At 44.4% G+C, this 10,963-nt stretch overlaps 1 protein-coding gene across 2 annotated transcripts; it reads right to left on the reverse strand.

The window, feature by feature from the left end:
* Positions 1-379: 379 nt before the first annotated feature.
* Positions 380-6,554, reverse strand: rpl32 (ribosomal protein L32). 2 transcript variants are annotated; one of them, XM_078413868.1, is made up of 4 exons: positions 6,446-6,554; positions 5,326-5,426; positions 4,343-4,524; positions 380-560 (listed from the first exon to the last, which is right to left on the reverse strand). In XM_078413868.1, the coding sequence occupies exons 2-4, from the start codon at positions 5,419-5,421 to the stop codon at positions 431-433; spliced, it is 408 nt and encodes a 135-aa protein (XP_078269994.1). In that variant the 5' UTR covers positions 5,422-5,426; positions 6,446-6,554; the 3' UTR covers positions 380-430. The 2 variants fall into 2 exon arrangements, with proteins under 2 accessions (XP_078269994.1, XP_078269995.1); XM_078413869.1 differs by having other exon boundaries at positions 6,343-6,468.
* Between the last annotated feature and the right edge of the window lie 4,409 nt (positions 6,555-10,963).

The raw sequence follows: 10,963 nt of genomic DNA on the forward strand, positions 1-10,963 counted from the left end.
TGGTAGACCCATCAACATTTCTGAACAAGGTACATCAACGATCTTGATGAAAATGTAGATGGCATGATTAGAAAGTTTACAGATGACATTAAAGTGGGTGTTATCGTAGACCCAACATACATTCCTAGTTCTATCTGCTCTAAAACACTCCCCAACATTGTGCAAGGTTCTGGTTACCACTGCACGAAGCATGTGGTAGCAATAGAGGGAGTGCATAAGGGATTCACCAGGATGCTGCCTAGAATCGTGGACATTAGTTACAAGAGACAGTTCAGCTGGAGCTTCACCATCTCAGACTAACATAGAGCACATTCCCCAAAAATTGAGAATTTCCAAAATGCTCTTGGCACTTATCCCACTATATTAAAAAAAAAAGAGATTTTGTCATTTATAACTTTTATTAAACAGCGGATATAGCTCAGCAAAGAGACTATTCATTTTCTTCGCTGCGTAACCTGGCATTAGGATTGGTGACCTTGATCGCAAGCTGGGCTGCTCTCTCCACAATTGTCTTGCGGTTTTTGGAGGAGACATTGTGAGCGATTTCGGCACAATATGTCCTAGAAAAGAATAAATTAGTTGAAGGATTGCACACAACCCCACTTGTTAAATAGACAACAGAACACAAATCATCACAATAATGAGCGAGTCAGGCATCACGCTAGAAGGCCCACTCGGGATGGAATCACCCGCAGAACAGAGTAAGCTGATTGCCACCCCACAAAGGTGCCTTGGCAGACATAGCAGGAGCATTTGATGAAAAGTCCACTTAGTTTCGCCAATGTAAAGGCTGGCACATCAGGCGCACCAATGACAATAGATAAGGTTGAAAGAGATGCAAGTTAACTTCGGTCTTGCCTGGATGGGTTATTGCGATCCTGGATGAAAGTGGGAGATGTAGGGAGAGGTGCAACACCTCCCTCCTGCAGCTGCAGGGGAAAGGAAGTGATAGCGAACCAAGGAAATGTGCAGAGAGGTATCTCTGCAGAAAGGAAGACGTGACTGGTGGTAGGGTCACGTTGAAAGTGGCAGTAATGTCAGAATGCAGGTGGATGCAGAGGCTGATGGGTTGAAAGGTAAACTGAGGGAATTAGTTTGTACATTAAAAATAGAACAGTCTAGCACACGAACAGGCCCTTCAGCCCACGAGGTTTGTGCCAATTATGATGCCGTTATACCATGTGCCCTTCGAAAGGCCAATATCGTAAAAAAACTTGCCCCACACATCTATTAAACCTTTCCCCTCTCATATTATAGCTATGCCCTCTAGGGTTGGACATTTCCACCCTAGGGAAAAAGATTCTGCCCATTTGTCCTATATATGCCTCAATTTTATATACTGACCAAGCCTTCCCTCAATATCTAATAATCCAGAAAAAACAATCAAAATCTACCCAACCTCTCCCTTTAACTGAATAAATAAGCCAGTTCTGAATCCTCACAGCCATATAGTCATAAAGTAAAAACAGGCCCTTCAGCCCAACTTGCCCACGCCAACCAAGATGTTCCATCTACACTAGTACCACCTGTCTGCATTGGCCCATATCCTTCTAAATCAATCCTATTCACGTACCTGTCCAAATGTCTTTTAAATGTTGTGATAGTACCTGTCTCAACTCGTTACAGCTCATTCCATAGGAAAAAGTTGCCCATCAGGTTCCTATTAAATCTTTTCCACTCTCACCCTAAACCTATGTCCCCGATTCTTCATGCCCTTATTAACCCAATCTATTCACCTCATAATCTTATGCATCTCTATAAGATCGCCCCTCAACCTCCTGCGTTATCATCCAAATCATCGATACAGATGACAAACAGCCATGGGCCCAGCACAGAACTGAGGCAAACCATTTGTCACAGGCTCCAGTCTGAAAAACAACCTTCTACCATCACCCTCGGCTTCCTCCCATGAAGCCAATTTTCTATTCAGTTGGCTAGCTGCCCTTGGATCCCATGCAATCTGTTCTTTCAAAGCAGCCTACCAAAGAAGCGGAACTTTGTCAAATGCCTTGCTGAAATCCCTCAACCACCTTTTTAGTCACATCTTCAAAAAACTCGATCAGATTCATGAGACCCAATCTCCCACATACAAAACCATGCTGACTATCCCTAATCAGCCATTGTCCATTTATGTCTTATCCCTCAGAATACTTTCAAGTAACTTTCAAACCACAGATGTTAGGCTCACTAGTTTCCAGGCTTTTCTCTGCATGCCTTCTTAAATAGAGGCATTTGTCACCCTCCAGTCTTACAGCACCTCATCTGTATTTAATGATGACATGATCTCAGCCAATGCACCTGTAATTTCCTCTCTAGATTCCCAGTGTCCTCAGATATATCTGATGAGGCCCGGAACATTTGTCTACCTTCATAAGCGTTAGAGGACTTTCAGCACCTCCTCAAACTCAACACTGACTGCCCTGAAGACACTTTCATTGACGGTCCCAAGCTCCCATGTCTTTCTCCATGATAAAAACAGAAAAGTAATACTCATTGAAGACCTTGCCCATCTCCTGTGGCTCCACACAGAGATGACCGCTTTGATTCCTGAGAGGCCCCATTCTCTCTCTGGTTAGTCTTTTTCCCTTAATGTATTTATAAATTCTCTTGGGATTATCTTTTAAAAAATTAACTGCCAGAGCTATCTCCTGTTCCATTTTTGCCCTAATTTCCTTTTTCAGCATGCTCCACAGTTCCAGGAACTCCAGCTTCCTTATGCACACCTGCCTTCCCCTTCATTCCGACAGTTAGGTGCATGTACTGGAATCTTGTCAGCACACTTTAAAAACATCCCACTTTCTAGACGTTCCTTTTTCTTCAACAACATGCTCCAATTAACTTAAGCAAGCTCTTGTCTAATACCTTTAAAGTTGGCCTTGCCCCAATTCATAAAATTAACATTACACTTCACCCCCCCCCCCCCCCAATTTTCTTGGACAAGATCCTGTTGCAATTTGACATAAACATTTAGGGCCAGCCACTTCCACGCCATCTGCAAACGCACTAATTATGTATCGCATATTCTCATCCAAATCGTCTATATAGACCAGCAAACAGCACTTATCCCTGATGCACACTACTAGTCACAGGCCTCCAGTCCAAAAAACAACCGCCCATCACCCTCTGCTTCCTTCCATGAAGCCAGTTCTCTATCCAGTTGGCTAACTTTTCCTGGATCTCATGCCATCTAACGTTCCAGAGCAGCCTACCTTGCAGAACCTTGCTGAAGTTCATTTGGACTATGGCTACGGCTTTGCCCTTATCAAACTTTTTAGTTACTTCTTCAATAAACAAAATCAGATTTGGAGACACGATATCCCAAGTGCAAAACCACGCCGACTCTCCCTATAATTCCTGTCTATCCAAATGCCTATCTACGTTATCCCTCAGAATATTCCCCAGAAACTTGCCTACCACATACATTATGCTCAGTTTCTTGTTCCCAGGCTGTTCCTTACAGCCCTTCGTAAATAGAGGCACAACATTAGCCATCCTCGTCTTCCAGCACCTATTCCTTATCTAATGATGAGTCAGTCATACATCTTACCACTAACCGTGAATCCTGTATGCCTTAAACCTTCTCGATCAGCTTACCATGAGTGACCTTAACAAAAGTCGGACTAAATTACATGCACACAAGATCTACCTTTCTTCAATTTCCTTCACCACCTCCCAAAAATACTCAATCAAATTAGTGACCTGCCGTGTACAAAGCAGGTTGGCTAACCCTAATTAGCTAATTCCCTTCCAATGAGAGCAATTCCTATCTCGAAGAAATCTCTCCAATAGTTTCTCTATCACTAACATGAGGCTCACCCGCCTCTAGTTCCCTGAATACCATGCTCCCCTGACTGTAGGTTTCCTCCAGGTGGATACTGATTGCCCATTGTAAATTGCACCAGAGGGAAGTGGCCCAACTGATGCGACTATGGAGATTAGCTATCGAGAGATTTTTAAAAAATGGTCATTATACTGTGAGCAATGGCCTCCCATGTCACATTTGAATGGAATGTGTGAAAAGGTTCATAGTTTACCTAGCTTCTGAAAAACCTATCAAGGATAAATGAATGAATGCTTTACAAAATGAATGTTTATACCATTGGGCCGAACTACCTCAGTTAGCAACGGTACTGTATCACTGGATTGCAACTCTGCGTACCAACTCTTGCAACAACCTGCTAGAATTTCCCAAAGAAATTGGCTCAGATAAATTTTAACATGCCAAGGAGATTTCCCATGTGTGTTTCAAGACCCACTTACAAGACTGGCCTTAGAGAAACAAAATAATCATTAAGATCAGAAAGGCATTCTACAGCAATCATAAACACTCAGCCGCACTTACTTGTTGCTCATCATCAGAACCTCGAGCTCCTTAACATTGTGAACCAAGAATTTTTTGAATCCAGAGGGCAACATGTGTCTGGTCTTCTTGTTGCTGCCATAACCAATGTTTGGCATAAGAATTTGACCTTTAAACCTCCTGCGTACTCTGTTGTCGATACCTCTAGGTTTCCGCCAGTTACGCTGTTGAGGGACATATAAAGTTGAATGAATACAGAATGTGCAGCCACTCGAACATCTCCAGAAGTCACCCAAAGGATATTCTTCCAGACTCTGTTGTCACTGACAATTCATTTTACACAAATGCATCTGTTCACAATATCCAGGACAACTCCCAATCAGAGACACATTGTTGTGAATGATTACACCACAACCAAGTGAGTTCCTTCAACCCACACAAGAATGTAATGCTACAGACAAGGACAACGAAGACTCAGAGCACGGCTTTCAGAGACGATGAGCTTGCGGGTGAAAGGGCAAGAGTTTTACTGGCAGAGTAAAAAATGAAAAAATGGGTGGAGAGATCAACCTCGTCGCACCAATCCTGGGCTTTGGTGACATGGAGAGGTTTCCACGGGCATGAGGTTTCATCGGTGGCCAGCCAGCGTGAGTTTACCCCTCCAGGCTACCTACTCGCCTCCTCTCCCCCTAAGTGAGGAGATTAAGGAGACTGGGGTTGTATTCTGCAGAATTTAGGGGAATCTCTTTGAAACTTGTAAACTCTGCAGAATCAATGCAGTTGATACAGGGAGGACATTTCCCCAGCCGACATTTGTGGGATCAGAGGCCAGTCGGTCTCAGGGGCAAATCACTCATACAGTTTAGGCTCAAATATTGGGTTCACTGAGATTAACATACTTCCCTGTGTTGAAGGGTAAAGAAATATATATCTTACTATGCAAACACAATAGTGGAGGTACGCCATGAGCCATGATCTCGTAGGATAAAATGTCCATCCCTACATATTATTGTTCTTATACTTACCGCAATTTTCACATAGCGATCAGACTGATGGCGGATGAACTTCTTCCGGCGCTTCTTCACAATGTCAGGCTTGGTAAGTGGTCTTAGGGCAGCCATGGTGTCTGTTGGATTAAACATCAAGCTTAGCAGCAGCACCTGACATCTCCACGTTTACAGTAATTAATGAGATTCATAGTAACCCCCACATGTACAGCAAACTTTGCTTAGCAGAAGGATCCTCTCCAGAAGGTAGTTCTGTAACTTGTCCAACAAGTGAATGGCAAATAAGAGTAAACAACAGTGCTGGTTGAACTAAACACTAAATAAGAACAAGCAGGTCATAAGTATCTGAGAAGAGAATGGGCAGACGACGTTGTGGGTCAGGATCCTTCAGAAAAATAAGAGTTAACTGCATACAGTGCTTGGAGGCTCATTCAGAGGATGATTCTCATAAGAATTCAGTTATTCTCAAAGAGAATACTCTGTGACAATGTTTTGATTATTTATGTAAGATGGCTAACATCGCTGTAAATTAACTGCTCACTTTGCAAATAGCAATCCCACATTCAAGGTATCAGAAAAAGGTTCACTAGGACCTGTCCCTACGCAGAATCAGTAAATTCCCAGTACTCAATCCTTGTGCAAACAAGCATTACTCCTACTTCTCGCCAATTTAACAATGTACATCCCCTCTGACATCTCGTTGATTCTGAAGCCTGTTCCCATGTTTACTACCGAGTTATAGTGACACTGGACGACTCCTGAATTTGCAGTCCGAGACCGGCCACTCCAGACGGAGAATTAATCTGCCGCTGATCGGAGCCCGAGCTCAGGCCTCGGCAACACTGGCCGCGAGTGTCGGGCCCGGACGGTTCATGGGTCGACGTTCAGGACCCGCACCGGCCTACTGGAGGTCGAGGCCGAGCGGCGACTGCCGGCTGCGTTTCACACCGCAACCCTCGCTGGGTCCCGGGGCCTATACCCCCACCCACATCCCGGGCCGTCGCTCGGCGCGGAAGAGTTTCCTGGGGGTCGTACAGCAAAGGCAGCACCATTCCGGGCCCGGCACTGCCGGTAGAGTGGCGCCGGGGACCCTGTGGGCGACAGATGGCGGCGGATGGCGCAGCAAGCGCGGCCTCACCTTCAGCGAAGAGCTGCCGCCGGCCAGAGAGGAGCGCGCGCAGCCCGCCGGGAACTATAAGAGCGCAGAGGGCGGGAAGAACTACGTTACATCCGGCGTCGCCCGGCGCCGCTCGTAACCAAAGATACTAGAGGAACAAGATGGACCACTCCGTTAATCGCCTGCACTGAAGTGTAGTACGCTATGTGAGAGAACAGTGATCATGATGTACAAAGTGCAGTACACTATACCTTTCGTAGTGTAATCAGTGTTGTGGGGGAACAGTATGTGTGATGAAACCATTAAACTGCAGAATATATCTCATCTATCAACTCACATTTTGTTGTTATTTTTATTTTAAAATGTTTTTCCCCTGCTTAATTTCCTCTGGATTTATTATTTCTTACTGTTTCTGCCCATTTCCCTCCCATTCTTCCTCCCCAGCCCCCTCTTTTGTGCAGTTTCCCTTGTATTGCTCAAACACACACTCTGCACAAATTTAAATTATATATTATATATATATATATGAATGTGTGTGTGTGTGTGTGTGTATGAGAGGCAAGATAGAGATAAATACATCTTAAAGTTCCTTCTCATGGATCAGAAGCAACTTTGATTTAAAGCCACGTCTATTTCTCTCTTCGTCTTATTTTTCACATGATGTACATAAACCATAAACGCAATTCGACCTTTATGGTATATGTATATATATATACGCGCACACACATATATCTCTAGTTTCTTTCTTGTGATTTCCTCTAATTATTTGATTAGTAACATCTCTCTCTCTCTCTCTCTCTCTCTCTCTCTCTCGCTCTCGCTCTCGCTCTCTCTCTCTCTCTCTCTCTCTCTCTCTCTCTCTCTCTCTCTCTCTCTCTCTCTCTCTCTCTCTCTCACAGTCATGCACACACTTCTCAGTACATGGTTCTCCCTATCATGATCACTGTTCTCTCACATACATTTCATTAGAGCCTACCCATACACATTCGCAATCAGTGATATCAAACTTATTTTCAGAAATCCTAATATTATGAATAAAATAACTATAATTACATGTCAAGATATTTTTTCATTCTATATTAGTGAAATAAAATGTAATGCATACATACCTCCACTGATACAGAAGTGACATGAATAATGTACATTACTACCATAGTTTAGTTTTGAATTTAACATATAATTGAGGGGGTCAGTGCAATATAGTGCTAACCCTCACTTTTGTGAAAAATGAGTTACATGCATTAACACGATCCTTACTCACTACCCGACAACCTGTAAAAATGTCACATTTCAATTCAACCGAAAAGTTGGTCAAATAACATAGGCACCTTCTTGTTTTTTTTGTGATTTATGGATTTTTCCAATGTGAATATCTTATAACGACACATTTGTGGGTAAGCAGTATATTGCACCAACCCCCTTCAATTTTGCATAATTTAAAAATTAACTTCATAAACAAGGATAACACTTTTTATTTCTGTCATTCATGGTAAGATTTACATCATTTTGTGTGCGAGATATACAGGGTTGCATTGTTTGCATATCAGCTAACCAATAAAAAGATCAGGTCCTGATTAATACCAGCTCTTCACCTTCCTCCCCTTGTCTGAAGAAGGGTCCCAACCTGAAACATCACCCATCCTTTTTCTCCAGAGGTGCTGCCCAGTGATTTACTCCAACACTGTGTCTATTTGAATTCGATTCATGCTTCTGTACCACGTCAGGCAGCATTGATCATTTTAGTGGCTGTGGGAGAGAGATTTTTAACTAATAAATTCATCAATTGAAATTTTCTTGGCTCTAAGTATTAAGTTAAATGTTTTTTCAATTATATTGTGGGTACAGTAGAATTCTATTGTTTGCAAATGCCTAATCTCTGCTTCCCATGACTTTTTAAAATAAAACAAAAATAGAGCGGGAGGAAGTCTGGCGGGGCGGAGCGGTGGGAAGGCTGGCGGGGCGGAGCGGGGGGAAGGCTGGCGGGGCGGAGCGGGGGGAAGGCTGGCGGGGCGGAGCGGGGGGAAGGCTGGCGGGGCGGAGCGGGGGGGAAGGCTGGTGAAGCGGAGCAGTGGGAAGCCTGGCGGGGCGGGAGGAAGGCTGGTGGGGTGGGGCGGGGGGAAGGCTGGCGGGGCAGGGCGGAGCAGGGGGAAGGCTGGCTGGGCGGAGTGGGGGAAGGCTTGCAGGGTGGGGCAGAGCGGGGGAAAGGCTGGTGAGGCGGAGCGGGGGGAAGGCTGGCGGGGCTGGGCGGAGCGGGGGGAAGGCTGGCGGGGCTGGGCGGAGCGGGGGGAAGGCTGGCAGGATGGAGCGGGGGGAAGGCTGGCGAGGCGGAGCGGGAGGAGAGCTGGCGTGGCGGTGCCGGCACACCCCGAAGACGGGGCAGAACGCAATTACGGGCCAATTGCTCCAGGAATGCAGTCTTACAGGAGCTGCACCTGGACACAATTGCCACAGGTGTAGTTATCAGGGACACCAGCAGTTTCCCTGACCCCACATCCTGCAGGGGGAGCATCCTACCAATTTACCTGCCATCACCACTGTGACTGAACCAATACAATTATCCTTATCCTCCTCTCTGCCTCTGATAGTTGTGGAACAAGGCTGTCATGCAACCAGTCAATAGGCTCTCTACCATACACTTGTAGAGGTTCAAGAGAGTATTCATCAATGTATCAAATCTCAATCTTCTCAGGAAGCAGAGGCGTTGATGGGCTTTCTTTATGATTGCAAAAATGGGCAACAGGACAGATCTTCAGAAATAAACACACACTGGAACTTAAAATTGTTGAGTCTCCCACCACCTATCTGTCAATGTAGACAGAATTGTGGATTCTCAGCCTCACTCTTCTAAAGTCAATCAGCTACTTGAGCTTACTGATGTTGAGAGTAAGGTTGTTGTTCTGGCACCATTCAGACGATTAGTCTCCCTCCTATACTCTTGACTGATCATTAGCCGTAATTCGGCAATGGTGGTATTGTTAGTGAATTTAAGGATGGGGTTGGGACTGTGTCTGGCTACACAATCATGGGTAGAGATTGAAGAAAGGGGGCTCAACACACAGCCTTGAGGTGCCCCTGTAATGATGGTTATCGAGGATGAAGTGTTGTTTCCAATTCATACCAATTATGGTCAGTTGATGTGGAAGTTGAGGATCCATTTATATAGGAATGTGCAGAGACCCAGTTCCCTGAGTTTGGTAACAAGTTTGTAGATGATGATGGTGTGAACCTGGTTGAAAAAAGTCTTCATATGGTCATTCACTGGGACAGTGCAACGAAGGGTGGGACCACACTCATTGGTGATGACGTTTGGGACTCGGACACTGCGGTGAGGGGCACCTATACTGATGGTATGGCGTGCAATCTCTCAATAACAAATTAACCATCCTCCTTGATCATGGCTCACGACCTTTTAAAGCTTCAGTATACTTGGGCTCCTGGCTGGCATACGGTTGAATGTTGGAAGAGTGCTGTTGGATTATAAATCCAAATTATGGATTTTGTGTGGTGTAACAAACCAGATTTGATTGGGGGGTTTAAGGTAAAGGAACCCCGAGGATGTAGCGACCATAATATGATAAAATTCAACCAGTTTGAGTGGGAGAAGATGAAATCAGATGTGTTGGTATTACTGTTGAGTAAAGGTAACTACAGAGGCATGAGGGAGGAGTTAGCTAAAGTTGATCGGAAAGGGACCTCGGCAAGAATGATGGCGGCAGGAGTTTCTGGAAGTAATTCAGAAGATGCAGGATCTTTTCATCCCAAAGGGGAAGAAAGGTGCAAAGGGGAGAATGAGGTCACCGTGGCTGACAAAGGACGTCAAAGACAGCATAAAAGTAAATGAGTAAACATATAATATTGCAAAGACTAGCAGGAAACTAGAAGATTGGGAAGCTTTTAAAAAACTTAGAAACTGGTAACTAAAAAGGCAATAAGGGGATAAATAAAAGATGAAATATGAATGTAAAGTAGCCAATAATAAAAAAGGATACCAAAAGTTTCCTTAGATAGACAAAGCGTAAAAGCGAGTCAAGTGTAGATATTGGATCACTGGAAAGTGATGCTAGAGATGTAGCAAAGGGGAATAAAGAAATGATGGACGAATTGAATATATTTTTTTGTGTCAGTCTACAGTGGAAGACACCAGCAACATGCCAGAAATTCAAGAGTTAGGGCGCATAGGTTAGCGGAGTTTACTAAGGAATAAGTGCTTGGGAAGCTGAAAAGTCTGAAGGTGGATAAGTCACCTGGAACAGATGGACTACACTCCCGGGTTCTGCAGAAGGTAGCTTTAGAGATTGTGGAGGCATGAGTAGTGATCTGTCAAGATTTACGAGAGTCAGGAGTGGTTACAGAGGACTGGGAATTTTCAAATGTCAAAAGGAGCGAGGAAAGAAGGATGAGGTTTCAGAGTACTTAGAAGCACATGACAAAATAGGCCAAAGTCAACATGGTTTTGTGAAGGGAAGATCTTGCCTGACAAAATCTATTGGAATTCTTTGAGGGAGTAAATAGCAAGATAGACAAAGAAGAGTCAGTTGA

The sequence above is a fragment of the Rhinoraja longicauda genome, chromosome 17, assembly GCF_053455715.1.
Source record: "Rhinoraja longicauda isolate Sanriku21f chromosome 17, sRhiLon1.1, whole genome shotgun sequence".
In the NCBI taxonomy this organism is placed as follows: Eukaryota; Metazoa; Chordata; class Chondrichthyes; order Rajiformes; family Arhynchobatidae; genus Rhinoraja; species Rhinoraja longicauda.